The sequence below is a fragment of the Aphis gossypii genome, chromosome 1 (assembly GCF_020184175.1).
Source record: "Aphis gossypii isolate Hap1 chromosome 1, ASM2018417v2, whole genome shotgun sequence".
Lineage (NCBI taxonomy): Eukaryota > Metazoa > Arthropoda > Insecta > Hemiptera > Aphididae > Aphis > Aphis gossypii.
This window is the reverse complement of record NC_065530.1, coordinates 10,477,189-10,497,888: the sequence shown is the minus strand read 5'-3', so window position 1 is coordinate 10,497,888 and position 20,700 is coordinate 10,477,189. Positions and strand designations below refer to the sequence as shown.

The window sequence follows — 20,700 nt, the reverse complement described above, 5'->3', positions numbered from 1 at the left end:
ATAACTAATCTAGGTATATCTTATACTTACAGAAATCAATATGCCTATATGTATTACATATTATATTATATACAACTACTAGAAGGTAAAAATTAGACGTTTTAAATTTGGTACACCCATTTATCCCGTGTGAACCATATCATTATCCGAGGTCGATAAGTGGCGCTTGGACTGCAATTTGCCCAACTATACTATAATATTAGATCAAATAACAAGTGCTAGCCGCTAAGTTACGATTAGAATTTTGAGTAATAGAAGCATATTCACACAGACATATATATAGGTACCTGTAATAATATTACTATTAATCAAAGTCGTGATGATAAATAATAAGTGTCTTACATCCTATAAAAGATCTATATTTTTCACTTAATTTCCCAAAGTAATATTTTAAACATTTATACATACTATTATTATTAAGCAGTAAAGTATTAGTAGGTACTGAAGTTTAATAGAAAATATAAATATAAATAAATATATTTTTTTTTCCTTGTTAGCAATAAGTAATCAATAATAAACCAATCTTTATAAAATGTAGTTATAAATTAACCAATGTTCAATACTGAATTTAACACGACTTTCTAATGTAAATGTATAATTTGATCATTCTATAATTACTAAGTTTAACTAACACTTACGATACATATTAATCTTTAAAATATATCCGGTTTAATATACAACACGTTAAGATAAGCAAAATATGCCACTAAATTACTCAATATGTATAATGTATATACTATGTCTATAAAGACAAATATCGATATAACTTATAAGTTATATGTAAGCTATACATAATATATTGAGTAGTTTATATATTTATTCAATCTAAAATTAGAATTTAATCGTAAGCCCTTGGCTCAAGAACCCTTCCTTTGAAACATATCTTGAATTCGGTTTTGAATTTTATGTAAATATAGATAGTGAGTGACATTAATCTCTATGGGTACTTATTTTTAATAGATAGTCGACATCATAAAAATAATAATAACTTTATTCTACAATATGTTATGTTGAAAATTGTGCGAATACTCTTATTAATACCATGTACCTATAGGCACTGTTACATGATATGGATATAATACAAAATATTATTATGTATCAGAGAAGAGTGGTAGGCAAATTTACCGTATAAAATTAAATTAAATTAGTAAATACTCTATTTTTCTCATTCGCTTTGTTTTACATTTTAATGATCATGTAAATTCATTATACTATATGTGTATATATATATATATATGAGTGTGTGTTTATATATATTTATATAAATTATATTATATATTAAACAAATTATTCTTAATCTTATAAGTATTAATAGCTATATTACATACTTTAATCTTTTATTTTATTCTTAATTTAGTATCAAACAAAATATTGATTTATATTATTTGCCCTTGTGAAAAATAAAGATTGTCTTGTTTATTAGGTATTATAAAAAAAATCTTCATTTTAAATTTAATTCTACAATGTAATATTTTAACCGTTTATACTACAATATATCTACCTATTTCTCGTTCTAAAAATTATATATTGAAGTTATAAAAAGATACTTTTTATTTTGTAATAATTAAATAATTCCTCAAATTTTAATTTTCTAACTTAGATTAATTGCCATGAATAGTTATTTCATTTTAATGAATTATATTTTCAAATTACTCTAACGACTAACAATATTGATCAAAACAATAAAAACCATATCTATATAGTTATAATCTACATGTAAAATACTAAAACCAAATGCTTATTATTATAGTTTTAAAAAATAAAGTTAACGCGATGTTATCAATTGAATGTAGCTATATGTAGATATACATTATAAAACTATAAATTCTGTCTGCATCCTTTACATTTTTTAAGACCTATAAAATAATTATCACTAAAATCCTTACGGGCAAATGTAAATATTTATAGAAGTTCTTAAAAACTAGACGTTTAAAATGTCGTAACTTGATACAAACGCATTAAATAGATTCTCTCTTACAACACTATTTTAGATTTTAAGAAGCGATGTAGATATATAGTAATTATCTTATATTTTGTTGTTTTTCATATCATGTATAGATCTACCTGGAAACATCAATGAAAACGTGACGAATGCCAATATTACACAACAGCGATGTTGTAGTTCGCACATCAACAATACAGTAATTATTACAACATGAAGTTTTAAAAACATATTTTCTGACCTACCTAACAAAATATAAATACAAATTCCATAAACTTAAGATATTAATTTAAGATTACAAGTAAAACACATGCACATAATATTATTTTATTGGAACAAATGTGATCACTGATCAGAAAGAAGTTTTCAAAATTGAGTAATTAGAAATTTTGCACTATCGCATGCCGTAAAGAACTATTAACTAGGTATATGTTAGGTATATGGTATAGGTTGTTATGTGTAGATAGATTTTAATTATTTGTGCTTAAAATAAAATTGATTTTACTACACACAAATAAAAAAAATTATTATATATATTATAAAATATTATAATCATTAGTTCATATTAAAATGTAAAATATTTCATTCGCCATTAATTTAATATAATATTATGAAATGTCTCTTAAAAAAAAAAACTTCACACATTCTTTAATTTGTTTTATTATATAAAACATACAATATTTCGTAAAAATAGATTCCATAAAATGTAAAGGTCTAATATATTATTACTATATTATCACAGGAGGTTTTATTTGATTAACATGGCAATTCACTGTAATTATGAAACTAAACGAATGCACATCTACTAGAACCAACATTTTGAAAACTGTTATAAAGTATAAACAGTAAAAATACATCTATTGACCCCACGTTTAATACAAATTACATCTTGTTCACGACTATGGGTTAGAAACATGTCAACAAACACTACAAAAAAATAGGTTGTGTTTATTGAGTTAAATGGAAATGGTTAGATAGTTAGGTAATTGGCCATTATTATTATTATCATTGTTGTTATTTAATATCTAATAACGGACAAAATATTACAAGATCAAGCTATGGACACAAGTGGCAAACTTAAACATACGATCTCCTAATGAACCTATACAATTAATTTAATTTACAATAATTTCACTTTTGGTGGCATCGATTATTACTATAAATTATTGTAAAAGTAAAATTATTATTATATTCTAAATTATAATACTACTTAATATGTCCAGTGAAAATAAAAATTATTATAAAATAATATGCAGATTGTTAATTAATGGAAGTATAAAAACATAACGATTATTATTGACGTTGTCAAACACCTATCAAATTAAATCCATAATAATATTCAAAATAAATTGTAAACCTATGTCTGAATATTTGAAAATAAAATAATTGTAAAAAATAAAAATTGGTAATACATTGTAATGTGTAAATGCAAATAGTTATATTTTGAATAAATAAAACAAATATATATATGACAGCAGAAGATATGTATATATATATACATACTAATAATATTTTCTTATTATTTTCATTTGTCATTTTCTAAATTTCAATCTAACTTATTGTATTCATTAGTTTTTTAAGAAAGGATTTAAATAGGAATTAAGTAGATTGACCTCGAATTGATGTCATAAATAGGTAAGGTTAAATATGTATTTAAAATCACATTCAACTTTATAAATTATCATGATACGATACCTAGATATACAAAATACAGTATCTAATCGTTTTTTGAACACAAACATTTGCAAAATAATAAATTCATAATTTATGATTTAACTTAATAATATCATACAACTATGATATTATGAATAGGCATACCGGTTAGCTAATTGTTTCAACATTAAAGGATAAATTAAATGATATGCTCGTGAACTTCTACTAACAGTGACAAGCATTTTATGTTTATTCCAAACGTAATTAGTTCATTCCCACTTTATTATAAAGCTTTATTTTGCAATAATGTAATTTTTCCTCGTTAAAATAATAATTCTATTATAATATAATCCAATACATAATTTCTTATGGTGTTTGTGTGTCTACTGTATATTTATATTGTGAATTAGTGTTCAATGCTTTCTACAATACAATAGAGAACAAACCAAAATCTTCTTTCATTAGTCGTCAGTCCGTCAGACATGATTAAATCTCGTTACAAGTGTAATATGAACATTGGAATGCACTATACAAAATTATTACTTAGTAAAGAAAATATTAAAAAATACTTCAATACAAATTTCTTTTTTAAGTATTTTTCTTTTTTCTTTTTTGATTACGATATTCTACCTTACATAGAATACATTACTACAACGTAAAACTTAAATGCTTTTCATTTTTTTCAACTCAATAATTAAAAAAAATTAGTGTTATTAAATTACTACAAAGAAAAATGGAAATGTTATTTTAGTGATAGGTTTATAAATTCTGAAAGAGTCTTCTATTCAATGATCCCTATAATCCCTACGTACAAAAATAATCATACACAAATTTATTCTATTCCGAACAATAAAAATGTTAATAATAATAATACTCAATTATACAATATCTAAACTCAAAACTTCATCAAACAAAAAAAAGATTTTAACTAAGCTGCATTTTCATTCCCTCCGACAAATCATTAATTATGCTCAAGTAGGATCATTTATTATAAGTGCATAGGTATACATATAAAGTTATGTATAGTTGTCGAATTTATATAATTAAAAAACATGGCTTCCGGTAACACTAAACGATGAAAATTGGTATCTCCCTGAATACTTAAGAGTACCTACGCGCGTTGCCGGGATTTATTCCTTTTCTTTTTACATTATATAACTGTGGTTAAATAATAAGTGTTCTAGGGTATGTTTTTTTTATATTGTTTCTTATTACAATAAGACAAAGAACCCAACAATACACTAACGTTCTGTTTGTTTAAATAATGAAAATGGGTGTGCAATAAATTCGAATTTAATTTCCACTAGCATAAACCGCTGGGCGTGTTTTGCGGAAATCCGTTTGGGTGCTATATTTGTGTGCGAGTGTATGAACCTATACATGTGCATTTAGGTCACTATTTACACTACTACAAAAATAACCGTTTTATTTTTATTTATTTTTAAATTCTAATTAACGTACAGGACAAGGGACAACGATTAAAATGATATTGTTCAATATTTTTACCGAATTTCAGTTGACCGTGAAATTGCGCTATATATACTTTCACAGCATGTTGCAGTCGAATTCATTACAATATTTACATTAACTATACCTATCAATATAGGTTGAAAATTTAACTATGGCGCAAAGCCAACAAATGTTCATATCGTGTTTACAAAGATCGCTGACAATGCAACCCTTTGAACGGTAAAACAACCATTTTAAATTAGTTTAGTCGATTTTTTAGTTATTTAATTTTTAATTGGTTTTAACAGACGTATCAATTAGTTTAAAAAAATTTATTATTATAATAAAATAACCGTTATCCTTTATGTTTTTTTTTCCGCTTATTTGTACGACCAGTATTATAATATAATTATTATTAACTAGCTATTTCTACCAAATTTGCAACATTTAATCATTGTAATTATGTTCATGATAATTCACCTATTTCACCTGAAACACGCAAATTAATTTATTTCCCGTTATACTATAGAACGATAATAACTCCGCACCGTTCAAAAAATTTATTTTTTGATACGGTGGCAACGGTTATTCATGTTTGTTCTAAAAATTTAAATGAGAACCAAAAAATCAAAGTACACCTGTTTCTTAAAGCACCAATATAATTTAAATCTGAATATCTGATACTACCTATAGTGATACTACAAAATTATTTGTAACAAATTACCAAGATAATTTAGTATTTACGATCAATGATGATGATTTATCAAATAATAATGTAAATAAATTCACCATAAAAAAGTGTAATACACAGATGGGTAGTGATACTTAAACATTAAAAATTCAAATTATTTAAAAGAAAATATTTTGGTGACCAAATATATTATAAATTATAATAGAAACTATTTATACCTATATTTTAATTTTTTTATTATAAATTAATAAACAATAGATTATTAAATTATTTAAAATTGACTAATAAATCAATATATAATATAATATTTTACTTAACGACTTAACCTAAATTTAAATATAAATTTAAAATAGAATATAATAATATATACCTAAAAAACATGTTACCTTAAACATAAATTGATTTTCTTAAAGCTTCTAAATTTTATTTCAATTAATTTACTTGAACACAAAGATATTGTTCATTTGTTGAATTATAAGATTTTTTAACGCATCAATATGCTTAAAAATATACTAAATTTATTGTTTTTAATAATTGTAGAATGTATTTAAAATTAAAGTCACCAATCTAAAAATCTGATATTGTTGCAGTTTAAAATATTTTTGTATCTATTTACTAGGTACCTACTTAAAAAATGAAGGAAAAAACTCATAACGAAACCGAAACGATAACGAATGTATTCATATTGCGACATAATTACAAATTTTCGAAAAATATAAATGCCAATCAAATCTTACTACATTTCTATTATTCCGTCAAAAAATATTAAGATACATCACTGTAAGTTTCACTTTTGATTGATAAATTTGAGGTAGCGAAGAAATTGTTCAATACGTACAAAAAAAAAAATAAAATAAAATTTAACCCTTAGTAACTCCGTTATAATAAAATATTAAAATGTATTAAAATACTATATAACAGAATACTATGATAAATTTTAAACTATGGTGGTTAAACATAAACGATAAAACAAATGAATAGTTAGTAAAACTAGATAGATAGGTAGAAAACACAATAAAGAAAAAACGATACCTATTTGTTTTTATTATTAACACTTATTAAAAGCTTAAAGAATAGATACCTGTACAATTACTTATTCTCTACTCTTTAGTAAGTGCCTATGCAGTTATTATCTCGTATTATATAATTTATAGGTACGCATCGCATGAAAAAAAAAAACAACATTTTGTTGATAATTATTTAATTACCCAATCACACAACTGTGATATCGGAACCAAAAATAAACAAACTATATATATTTTCCATAAAAACGTGAGTAATTAATAACCAACTTACCAAAAGCACCTGGAATATAAAAGCAAAGCCATGTTTTCGTCTCACCGCAACTACAGTAATTGTTCCATTAAAAATTTTCGAAAAAAAACGCGTTCGAAAAATAAAAACTTTAAACAACAGAAGTACTCATATATTATTATTATATAGTTATAACGGACGATTAATATACTTGAAAACCGCGATCGGATGAGGGCACGTGTCCATTCGCCGACATGACAGTGGTGATAAGGCCCGGCACGTGCAACGCCAAGACCAAAACTGAAACCGACCGCTCCACAAAATGTGTACATAGGCAGCCGCGGTCGCTCATCTTTTTTTCGACTGAGTGTGTGTGTTTGGGTGTAACGTACACACACACATGTCATGTATAGGTAGTATGTGTGTGTGCGCGCGCGTTTGTACGCGAACAAGATTGTGTGCGTTTCGGTCTTTCGGACACGACATGGAAGCGACTACAGATGGAACCCATGTATATAATATTAAAATATTCAATTATTTAAGTTAAGAGTTAAGAATAATCAAAATGTTTATTTTTTCGTACCATGAACGCGGGGATTCGTTTTCTGCGAAAAAATAAAACGAAACGAGTTCGTAGAAGGGCAACCATATACCTAGTATCTACTTATTTAATATAAGAACAGTTGTAGAATTCTTGCGATAGAAGACCAAAAACATTGTATTTATCGAAAAATACTCTTAACGAAATCATAGGTTAATACCAATAAACCTAGGTACCTAAACCTATATAATATTAGAGTCTACGATTACCAACAGTCAACAATAACCAATGGTTATAACGTACGATATCGAAATAATTTAAATTGCTGTAATGAAAAATAAATTTAAAAAAAAAAGTAAAAACTTCAGTAATAAATTAAAAATTAATACATTTTTACACTTTTGACTTTTCAGAGACGTAATTCATTCCAAAAATATACATTCCTATAATATCTATAGCATACACGATTCCAAACACAATACCTAATGACTGATTTAAGTCCTTGATGGCTTTTCCTATTATTTCGATAAAATATTAATTTATTGTCCAAAACAGTATCATATTTTTCTCCGTTTTACATTCGTGTAAAATATTTAACTCGTACATTGTAAATTGTAATTACATTAGGTATTTTTGAAATGGAAGAATGGAAGTATAAAAAATAAAAATGAATAACTGTAGATAATATAATAATATACATACTTGAATTATTTTCACCTAGTGTTTACATTAGAATTTACTGGATTATATGGTACCTATAATTTTCAACATATTATATCAATTTTTTTTATAAACTAGTTATAATTATGTAGGTAGTAGGTATTAGATTTTTTTTTTTCATAAAATAAATGTCGATTAAATAGTTAATGATCGATAAAAAACATTGAAAAATTAAAAAATAAGTTGATTGTAAATCCACAATAACTTGTATGAGTTTTTTAAATTATAATTTTAATAAAATTCATCAAATTCGCAAAAACGTATAGGTACATAATACAAATTAGTTTCAATTCATACTATTTTAAATATTCATACATATAAGGTTTGAAAATGTAACACTACGATCCTAGCTAGTAGTTCACACTTGAATTACAAAATCTAAAAAATATATAGCACAATTTTTTTAAACACATTTTGAAATTCAAATTTGGACGAAATTATATTATATACAGGGTGATTTTTTTATCGTTGAACACTTTGCATACAAAGTGTATACAAAGTGTTCAAGGATAAAAAAATCACCTAGTATAAACAAAAAATAGCGACGTTAGTTATTTTGTTATAAACAAAACATTATTCATGGGGATGAACTTAAAACTTTTGCGTGTTCTACAATTTTTGAAATTTTCACAAATTTTACAATGACATTCTCAAAATATGCAAATTAATGATTTTAAATTAAGTACCTATTAGCAAATATCTATTAATACTAATTACTAATTACTGTGAACTTATTCATACTATTTTACAATAATGTAGTATTATAAGTTATAACTATAAAATTAATAATACAATTCCTAGTATATATAATACTGTACCTATATATATAGTAATATAATATTATATATATTATTTAATAATAATATAGGCTTATGTGTTTAGAAATAACAAAAGAGTCAGAAATCAAATATTATTTACAAAATGTATCATTTTTAGCTATTTTTATTAACTAATAATTATATTCTATGTAGACAATCTTTTAGCTACTTATAATAAGTATATAAAATTACCTAATTCACAATTATAATTAAGTAGGTATCTATATTTATGAAAAAAAAAATGATTTCTTATTAAATAATATAAGTAATTATAATAATATTATAATATTATATTATTAAATAGTTAACTTAAAAAAAAAATAAAGGGAAAATGTCCTTAACGAAAATATATTAAGGAGAAAATGTCCTACTTCATGACCAAAAGTCGGGAGGGGGGAAATTTGGCCCATTTACCAAGTATACGTAGTGATATAGGCTAAGAAGTAAGTAGGCCGATAGACAATCTCCATTCAGAATCGATATGCGTAAATATTGACATATTATTGAATTCAAATGTATACGTCCATCACAATGACCAACTTGACATTTGCAGAGTGGTAGGTGGTACTCACCTGCCCACTTTTTTTTTCAAAATTCTTAATATTTTGATAAAAATGTTTAGACTCAGTCAAAAACATTAAAATGTATTACAATATCCCACACATCATATTGTTATTATACTTATTTGAAAATATTAAAAACAATTTCATATAAATTATAAGTGTGATTATAAAATCAAATTTAGACAAAATTAGATACTAAAAATTGTGAACAAAAGATTACAATTTATTCAACTCGAGTTATTTTTTGTGATTAAAAAAACATTTACTAGGGCTAATGTAGGTACTTACTACCTACCTAGTCAGTACCTAAATACCTAAATCTATAAATGATTATTTAATATTTTTTACTATTGACAATGACATTTTCAAAATATTATTTATATAAATTTTAGGGTAAGTACCTATTTATACAATTATTACACCACAAGGGTCAAGGACACAGACATATCACAGCGATCCATTGTAAGTCGGTATCAAATTAAAAGTGAATAACCTATATTATATTATATTATATATTATGAATTACGATATAAATAGGTAGTATACTACCTTAAAGGCTATAAACTATTACAATAATTAATATTATAATAAATGTGATTTATTCATCAAAAATGAATTTAATTTTTCATATAATAACAAATAAGTAAAATAGGTAAATAAGTAAATTATTATATAATAGCAATAAAAATATTTTTTTTTATATAATATATAGTATATTTACTATTTATAGGCTGACAAATCGACTCCAAAACGACCGAAACCTTAACTCGCTATACCACCGTATAAGGATAAGCCCTCAAGGAAAAAACACCAGCAAAATTATCACATTTCTAACCAAAATCAATTTCATTAACAAACTTTAACATTGTAAAAATCTTTTTCTTAGTCCAAGTTACAATACCTATAATTTGTTAAGTATTTATTTTAATTATTTTGTTTTTTTTCTCCCTTGATTTACCATTTATATCTAAATTACGTAATAAAATTATCGATTTTGTCTAAAACTAGTTTTGCATAAAAATTCCTGTTATTCTGTTATTTTTTTAGGGTTTTTTTCCTGACGCTTTTGAAAACTAATTTTTTACTTTTGACCACTCCAAAGTACCAACTAGATTCACTTTCATATCAGAAACGGGGCTGAGTTTAAAAATCGAAACGCTTTTACTGCTCCAAAACGTGGTGACAGACACAAAAAAAAAAACACACACATCATTGTAAAATCAATACATTCATCACTCCGTTCAGAATCTAAAACACAAAAAAAATTCATAAATAAATACAATTTACTTTCAAAATATACCTAAGTACTCAAATTCTAAAACCTCTCAGTTAGGCAGAAACTCAGTGGCATAGTCAAAACTCAAAAGCCCTGTTTGAGAGATATAAGTATATACCTAACATTTAACAACCTAAACCTAAACCTATAGTTCATGTTTCCTATTTAGTATTTTATGACTTGATAGATATAGGTACTCCTGACTTATCTAAATATTAACTAAATGTTAATAGGTGTTACATGAGCATTAACGGCCATAAAAGGAAAAATATTGAACAATCACACATTTTATAGATACATCAACAGTCAAAGTTGACGTTGCTTTTCATACCTTTAGTAGGTATGTGCCTATGACTAATAAACTATTAAGTTAATTAACATACTAATGTATTTAGTCATATCATGTTTTTTTTTTTTCATAGTTCCTTTTTTTCTTATAAAAATTGTTATTACTTAGTACTTACCTTAGTTACCTACATATTAATATATTATTAAAAGCATCAAATTACTCTATGTTAAAACTACAATTTAAATTTTAAACCATTACAAATCATAACTTTTTGCCTTTTGTTGGTTATTACGAACTTAAATAAATGTACCTACAAATGTACAATGTACCTATTGTACCTATAAGTTCATATATAGTAGTAAAAATTAATCCTATTTGAACTTTGAAGCACTATAAATCAGAAAATAGACTAAATGGGTAATGTTTGGTTAATATAAATAAAAAAAAAAAATAATTAAAGCATTTGCTAAAATTTCTTCTAGGATGATGCAACTATTAAATTGGAATATTAAGTAAACTGAGATGAAATATATTATTAATAAATATTATATAAAAAAAAAAACTAAAAACATACCTATTGATCAAAATACTTTACTGAATTTAGTGGAGAACTCCTAAATCCTCCATTATACATTTGTACATACACCTAGGATTCAATCAAATGTGTTTAACCATCTAAATAAAAAATTCTGGTTACGTCACTGTAGAACCAAATATTATTTTAGATTCTGTGAATCAAAGCGGAGATAACAATTAAAGTACCTATAGTCCCTTATAGGTTGTATTTTTAAAAAAAAAATTACATTGTACCTATTATAGTATTATCAATTTTAAGGGCAATAAAAATATTTGTTTTCGATTTTGATTTTGATGATTGGTAGAAAACTGACTCTGGTTGGTATTTTTAAAAGAAAAATTTGCATTTCTTTTAAAAATAATTGTAATAACAAAATACTAGCAAAAACAGGAATTTTGTTTAGAAACACATTTCAAATGTTCGACTAAAATGATTATGTATTTTTGCTTTAAGTCAAAGATGAATAATCATATATTTTTCCCCAAATCTTTATATCATAAATTATATATTTACATAAGCAATTTCTTAAGTACAAAATATAAGTATATAATACTGTAAACGCTTGAACATTTAATACAAAGTTAATTTCACTAGAAAGTATTCTAAATTCTAATAATAGTAATAAAAATAATAAAAAAACCATCTTTTTATACTTAAAAGTTTATTTATTTTTAACCTGCACACAAAATATACATTAAAAAGATTTATCAACCAGAGTATCTATATTATTTGCAAAACAAATAGGTTAGATTTATAAAATATTAAATTTATAATTTATATAGTTATAAGTCATTGTTATTTATTAACATTATAATTATGTACAATTTACCTTATTATGTACAAAAGCACGAATAAAAAATTTAAATTAATGAATTATTACATTTTGAAATTAGAATACCTATCTTATTGATAAAGTATTGTAGACTTGACTACTAAGAGTATTTTAAATATTCTCTATCTTAATATATGATTATAAAATATAATTAAAAATAATAAGTATAAAATAATATTATTAAATATTTAACATACAGAGTAGATAACAATTTTAATAAAAACCAATTAAATCTTTCTTTTAAAATGTTGTCTGTAGATTCTTCAACCAGAAATATTTATTTTAACATACAAAAAATTAAATAATAACTAAGTAATAAGCAATACAAGATTTGTAAGAATAAAAACACTTTATTTAACTAAAAGATTAGCAAAACAAACACAAAATGTCATCCATTAATATTTTAACGAAAAATAAGTAATATTCCGATTGGCAGTTCACAATTGTTCAAGATAAAAATCAAATTCTTGATCTTAGATCTTAATTATTTATTTAAAAATACACAAAGAAAAAATACATTTTGTTTAAAATTAAATAAAATTATTATTACATTTTACAATGTTTCCCAATTTTTATCGGAAACTAATTGTATTTTATTCCACAAGCATTCTGAAATTTTATTGTCGGTTTTTTCTCCTGTATTAAATTCAAAGTAAGCTAACTTTTTTGTAATTCTGTTATAAGTATCTATTTTCATAAGTTAAGAAGTCATTCCATAATAAATTATACTTTAAAAAATATATATATATTTATCCTAATTTAATATAACTTTTAAACAGAAAAATAAGACATGTAAGATTCTTTGCCAAGATATTTAAATCATAATCAATTTTAATTTTAGTCAGTGCCGTAACTAGAGGTTAGCGACATGGGCGCAGTAATGTAATGGGGCGCGTTTGAGTTAAATATAAATGTTTTTTTTGTAACTTAGTTTTAAGACTCGATTATTTAAAAAAATATGCCATGGCAGTATTTTGATTAACACATAAAAATGTAATATTATTATATTTATAAAAAAGTTATAGATAGGTACCTATGGAATAAAACAAAAATAAGAGGCAAAATAAAATTCGCCAAGGACGCCACGGAGGGTAGTTACGGCACTGATTTTAGTAATTACAAGTTAGATATACATTTATATAGTATCTTTATAACATACAAAAGTATATTATAAAGGAGTAATTTTAAACAGTAGTCATTTTTTATTAACAACTTTTGTTTATGAAAATTGATTCTATCAATTGATAAAAAAAAAATCACTTTATTGTGTTATTGTGTTGATGAAATAATAAAGTGATGCTCTAATTCTGATTAAATTACTGACAAGCATTACTTTAATATTTCACCAACTGCTTAGCTTAATGTAGGAAATATGATTTTATTACAAAAATATTTTAAATAGAATTAGTGACAATTTATATTCAAAATTTCACAAAACATAAACTGTAGTGAAATTTGTATATTCATATTGCATTATATAAATATTTGTTTCAATAAAATTCATTTCCTACTTATCAACCAATAATATTAATAATATTATATTTATTTAAGATAAAAGGATACATCCTTTTTGTGTAGTTGCATCTGCACCATTGGAATAATCAAAATATATCTTCAACATATTCTTATAAATAATGAATGTTTTTCTAAAACAAAATAAAATTAATAAAACTTTACTAAGTTTTAAAAGATATACACAATATTAAAAAAAATATGTAACTCATTAATCACAGGTAAAAACAAATAAAATGAATTATGATTATTAGTAATTGCATTTTTGTTATGCCTCAATCTATAATGATATATATTTTATACATACTAATGCAAGATAAAATATAAATAATTTTGATTTTTTATAAACAAATCAGCATAAGCTTTATTTTTTGTAAAAATTATATATCATAGATAGATGAATATAAAATGTGTGGATGAGTAATGTTATATCACATATTTATTTAGTTAAATTATTTAGTTTTATTTTTTTTAATAATAAAAAACTTACTTGGTATGAGATAAAGTATCTTGATCAGCAGTACTTAACTTCATCTTGTTATATTTTTTTAAGTCAAATTCTGTTGATTGTAATATATTTTTTAGACCCTCTACTTTATTCTTTAAGTCGTGCTATAATAAAATATTAAAAATGTTGATGTAATTTAATGTATTTATTTTCAGTCAATATAGGTTTATGTTAAGAAAATGTTTTACATATAATTGAATAGTTAAATTGGAAACTTAAATGTTTTAATTTTAAACAAGACAAAGTTAATAAAAATGAATAAAAACGTTTTTCTGAACACTGATACAGATATGTCTATAACTTACATAACATAGTATTTATCTTGGTCAAATTTACAAAATCTCTAGTCTATTGAAAATTTAAAAAAATTATATACCTACCAATACTTTTCTATATAACAATATTTCAAATTATATATGGAATAAAAACAAAAAAAATGTATAAATAATAGTTATTAATGTAATAGAATCATGTAGTCGTATTATTACTTTCATCTGCATTTGAAGAGCCAACTCAGACATAAGTTTGACACGTTCTCTTTCAATAATATTCAACTGTTCATCATAGTGATTTATTTCCTTGTTGATCTCTTCTAATTTGGTCTTTGCTTCTAAATGCAAAATATGTGTAATAAACACAATATATAAGAAATATAATTAAAGATTTACAAGACAATGAAATCAATTTTTATATACCTTCACATTCTACATGAGATTGCTCAGATAATTTCAACAGTTCATCGAATTCATCTGAGATAGACGTAGTCGATAGCTCGACATCAGCCAAGTTTACATTATTTATTATTCGTGAAAACATATTTAATAATAAAGATGTGTAGCTCATAAACAACTTGAATCAATAATTAGTATTATGTTGACTCTTTCATCTTTGAAACGAATTGAATGAGCAATGAGCATTGAGTAATCCTTTGTAAAAAACGGTTAACTGTCGAAGATATCACCAATATTGCCAACTTTACAACACAGAATGCTTTCCAATGAAAATAGTCTCTTATCACAATTATTTCATAGATAATAATATTTATATTTTATACGAATAGATTATAGATATTAGATAATGTAAAATAAAAGTGAATAGGTTTTACGATTAATAATTATTAATTAATGAATCAGTTTTCAATATCTCGAAATTTCGTGCATGTCCGGAACGCCATTCACCATTGGAAATAAATCATTATGTTCTTGACGAATGTTTTACTGAAAAAGGTAAAATCCAAGCACACTATGGTGCTAATGGAAAGCATGGTTAGCGGTCATAAATACAACGTATTCAGGGAACGTTTGGCCGACAAACTAGAACTTGTACATTTCGATCCATGGATAGGTCAAATGTCCGTCTACAAGGAAAGAAAAAAAATAAGAAGTGCAAACGTAAAGAGATTCACAGAGCCTACATAACAGTCAAACAATTACTTGTATTAATAATTTATAAAACGTAGTATATTTGTAAGCATTTATATTTTTAAATTGTAAAATATATTAATTTAACTATACTAAAAGCCTTTTGATTTGAGTTCCATAGATAAAAAAGCTTTCATATTGGGATCCTTTATTTTGTCCAATATCATTTGTGAGACTTGTTTACTATCACTGTTTGCCAATATACTTCTGATTTTATCTGCATAGTCGATCCAAACGCAATTGGCACATCCTGACATACAACATGTTGTTGGTTCTTCAGGTAATTCTGGTGGTTGTTGAGAGCAGACTCTTCTAAGACATATAACACGGCAGCTATTCACTAACCTCCATCGAGATATAAGGAACATCTTTTAGTTCTGGGAACAAAAAAATATCATACAATTAAAGGTATACCTATACTTTACAAATGGTGACATATTGAAACACAGTTGTTGGTCACATTCAATTATTAATCAAGGGCTAGATTATGTTACATGTATGATATTGATACGTTTATTATAAGAGTATTATAAGTGTATTCATTACCCTCAAGGGACCTTATCAAGTATTGGCCTCAACCACCAATAAGAATGCACTATGCAGCACTTTAAAATTATACAGAGTGATTCACTGATAAACTGAATATATTTCAAGTTTATGGATTCATTCAGTCACCATACCATCATTTTATCCTTTTATTATGCAGTTATTCAAATCCGGATTATTTAGGTACCTACCTGTGATTTAAGACCATATTTTAAGTTTTCAAATACTTGTTTTTTTAGACCATCTAAGAAATGTTGATACAAACTTCTTTTTATTTTATATGAAAACCACCTTTTTTTTGTAAATAGTTAAACAGATGATTTTTTTTCAAATAATATGATGTGTTTAATTTAAAGTTCTAACAATCTGTTTCTGAGTTATTAAAGTATCCTAGATCTTAGAATCTAGGCTTTAAAAATAATAATCTTTAAGTAGTTTTTTCATCAATCATAAAGTAGGTGTAATTTATAAATTTTAGTCTTGTACTAAATGCTTATAAATTATTATCAATAATTATTATTACTTAAAAATTTACAATAAAGAAGTAATTCTCATTTAAAAAATAAAGAAGTTATTCATTGCAAAATACTATACTTAAATGAAGTAAGAAATTTAAATATTTAAAAATATGGTCTAAACATAAAAATTTCAAGTTTTGATTGGAGTTATTAAAAGAAAAATAGAGGTGATCACTTCCAGGTAAATCATTTTGTATAATATTTAGTAATTTCGGTTTAATATTCATACTTTGAATGTATAAAATACAACAAAATATTTTTAATTGTTTACATGTGTAATAGGTATATTAATATGTATTTAATTATATTTTATATTGATAATTATAAAATAACTAAAAATAGGAGTATAATCTGTTTAGACTGTTTTACATACACTGCCCTAAATAGTATTTCAAAGAATATAAAATAATGTCTTCATCATACGTAAATATTCATTTATTCATAATACTGAGCAAATATGTTTAATGTTTAGTAAATAATAATAAATATGTTATGTCATAATATACACAATATATAAGAAAAAATCATTTTATTTTGATATCATTTTATTATACATTGAAAATTAATAACTATTAAAAAAAAAAACAAAAACAAATGGCAAACTATTTGTAAAGTACCTATTTACTGAAGTGTTAAAAATAAAACAATAAATCAGAATTCAGAGAACATTTTTATTAAAAAATACAACCTTAAGACTCATTTATGAAGTATCCTTGGCCATGGTAACAGTCAGTCAATATTCCAAGTTTATTATCATACTTCTCAATTGTTATATTATTATATGTTATATACATCATTAAAATTTAAGAATGTTGAACCATAATTAATTTTATATTTTTATACTATAATAGTTTCTACATTCGGTCTAGTAATTTTTCAATAAAACTTTAGTTGTTATGTCAATCAAATAAAAATTATTTTAATGAAAAAATTGGCACCAAAAACTGTTTTTAAATAATATAAGTTCTAACAATAATAAAAAAGAAATAATAATATTATCACATAACAAATTCATATAACATAATACATGTAATAGAATTATATTTATTAGTTGACAAAACAACATAAAATAAAACAAAACAAAGTAACAACGTATTTGCTAATTATTATATTATGGTTAATACTGATTTGTTGTATTTTTGTATTCTAGTTTAATCATCTAAATAAATATATAGGTACAAGAAAAAGAGATAGGTTACAATATTTGGTAAACAATTTTTAATATATTCTACAATACAATAATTGCTATTAATATTATTTTACATTTACACAATAACAGCATATTGAGTATATTTTATTACGGCAAGTCACATGTTCTATTAAAATTCATCAATACATTATTCTTTTTACATACAATTAATTATATCATCAGTGTACAAAAAATATAACATAATATGAATATATATTTAAATGTAACAATAAATACTGTTTCATTATAGATTAAATTAAAAATATCAATGAAAACATATTTATCATTGTTTTAATACACCTAACATCTATCAATTTTGTATTGGTTATACATTATAAAAAGTTACAATTTATAATATGCTTTATTTCATGTAAATAAGGTTATAGCTTATAACTATACTGATAAATGTCAAGACTAAAAACATTTAAGCAAAATGTTTATTGTAAAATATGTAATGTACAAAGACAACACAATTTAGTAGTTCATATCCATTCATTATAATAAAATACATAGGTAGAAAATAAACTACCTATTAAAAAGGAAAAATGCTTAAAAAAAATCACAGTAAGCTTTAGACAACACTAAAAGCTTTGAGGTAATTTCATGTAGGTACTCCTGTACTATTTTCATTGTAATATTTTGAGTAAGTATTCTTTGAATCACCTAAATTCGTAGATCTGAGTACTGTGTTCTGGGACGTGTGTTAAGCATAATGTTTGATACCTACAATTTAAATAATTACTTAAAATAATAAAAAATATAATAAGAAGCAAAAAAAATGTTTACCATTCAGAACTTCGATGATAGTAATATCCTTCAATAGATGAAGTTGATTTCTGAAAACATATATAATAGAAACCAGCAAATGACGCACCACTAATATCACGTATGGTGTGATCGGGTACTAAAAAATGCTCTTTCCAACGCATAAATACATGATCGGCATTTTCTAGTTCGTAATAGTCAAATTCATCAGAATTGAAAGTCTTAGCGTACTGACAAAATGCAGCAAATTTGTTCTATAAAACAAAAAAAAAAAAATCATGTAAATATAACAAAACAATAAGCGATGAATGGTATAAACATTACAAACCCAATGTTTCTTGTCAACTTCTTCGTCAGCATCCCATTTTCTCGTCAAAAACGGACATCTTCTGTTAATAATTTCTCCATCAAAATAAGTAGTCAAATTGGGAAACTCTTCTGTAAGACCTTTAATTTTTAGATAACCGCACAGATAACCGTTTTGCTCGTCGACATACTATAAAATGAAATTTCGAGCAAGGAGTGTTAAGTTCGGTAACATTCATACAAAAGGGATAGCGCTTTTTTATATAACAACAATAACAGTGGGTATATCAAAGTCCAAAACGTTGAACATGAACGTAGAACCTACATACCTGCAGTACAACTTCCACCTCGTAGCTGTTTCCTTTGGACCTCTGGAACCCTTGAAATTTCGATCCGCTGTACAGTATAGATCCGGTGACCCCTAGTTGTTTTGAATTTGCCGGAGGTCTGGGCGTTATGTCCACTTTGACGGGCATGCCTAGCGCGGAGGGATCCTGTACACGAGTTAAAAAATATTAATAAAACGTCGGGGCGTTATGTGTGTGATCACTAGGAAACTCGCTATCTATTTGTTTATGATTTTTATCGTTGTTGTTACTATTATTATTATTTTATGTGTGGGCAAAATATTCGAAAATTCGTGTGCCGCGGCGTCAGCGGCGGTGATTTGGGGGGCGAGAGCGCGCGCGCGCACTTCAAGGTGGGTGCGCGGAGGTGGGGTTCTGGTGGCGGGAGAGCAAGGAAATTAAGTCGTATGGGAAAACGACAAGGACATCTAGGCCCGATAACAGACTAACAGAGCACCGTAAACGCGAAACGATAGCGACTCTGAGCGAATAGTGACTGACTGACGACCGTCCACCGTCGGGATGTAATAATATTGAATATTACGACAATATAACGATGAATTAAAACAGCTAATAAGGTCATTCGAACAATCCGAACGACGACGATAATAATAATAATAATAATAATTAAATATTAATGTCGTACGTACCTGATGTCGGTTTTATTACGGACGATCACGACACCACGTCCACTATGACCACGGGAGTATGAGATGACGGATAAGTGAATAAGTGACTGTGATTTAACAGCGTCTCGTTAGTAAAGTTGTGAAGGTAGTCAAACGAGGTACAGACTACTGTGGCCAGAGCTAAGCTGCTGCGGCGCAAACACTCGATAATACGATAACAATTATTATTTTGTTTTCCTAGCTGATCTTTCATAATAAGCACCGACGAGGAACGGTTCACAGTATCCAAACGTCATTACGCCGTCGCCGGGTTAATAAACATTTACACCCAATAACATGAGTTCCACCGTAACG

At 25.2% G+C, this 20,700-nt stretch overlaps 4 protein-coding genes across 4 annotated transcripts in view; 1 reads left to right on the top strand and 3 right to left on the bottom strand.

The window, feature by feature from the left end:
* LOC114130781 (thrombospondin type-1 domain-containing protein 4-like) overlaps positions 1-7,302 on the bottom strand; it is a 59,898-nt gene extending 52,596 nt beyond the window's left edge. The window contains exon 1 of the mRNA XM_027995841.2: positions 7,032-7,302. Coding sequence (XP_027851642.2) covers positions 7,032-7,063 — 32 coding nt within the window. The 5' untranslated portion in view covers positions 7,064-7,302. The remainder of the gene's footprint in view (positions 1-7,031) is intronic.
* A 5,633-nt stretch (positions 7,303-12,935) lies between these two features.
* LOC114130551 (uncharacterized) lies at positions 12,936-15,613 on the bottom strand. Its single transcript, XM_027995544.2, has 5 exons — positions 15,321-15,613; positions 15,114-15,235; positions 14,608-14,729; positions 14,169-14,251; positions 12,936-13,292 (listed from the first exon to the last, which is right to left on the bottom strand). The coding sequence occupies exons 1-5, from the start codon at positions 15,466-15,468 to the stop codon at positions 13,159-13,161; spliced, it is 609 nt and encodes a 202-aa protein (XP_027851345.2). The 5' UTR covers positions 15,469-15,613; the 3' UTR covers positions 12,936-13,158.
* A 58-nt stretch (positions 15,614-15,671) lies between these two features.
* On the top strand, positions 15,672-16,144 carry LOC114130561 (39S ribosomal protein L33, mitochondrial). Its single transcript, XM_027995555.2, has one exon. It carries the CDS (start codon positions 15,822-15,824, stop codon positions 16,041-16,043), a length of 222 nt encoding a protein of 73 aa, XP_027851356.1. The 5' UTR covers positions 15,672-15,821; the 3' UTR covers positions 16,044-16,144.
* Positions 16,145-17,527: 1,383 nt separating this feature from the next.
* On the bottom strand, positions 17,528-20,563 carry LOC114130541 (glucose-induced degradation protein 4 homolog). Its single transcript, XM_027995533.2, has 5 exons — positions 20,368-20,563; positions 19,700-19,864; positions 19,393-19,560; positions 19,086-19,318; positions 17,528-19,022 (listed from the first exon to the last, which is right to left on the bottom strand). Exons 2-5 carry the CDS (start codon positions 19,844-19,846, stop codon positions 18,959-18,961), a joined length of 612 nt encoding a protein of 203 aa, XP_027851334.1. The 5' UTR covers positions 19,847-19,864; positions 20,368-20,563; the 3' UTR covers positions 17,528-18,958.
* Positions 20,564-20,700: the final 137 nt, after the last annotated feature.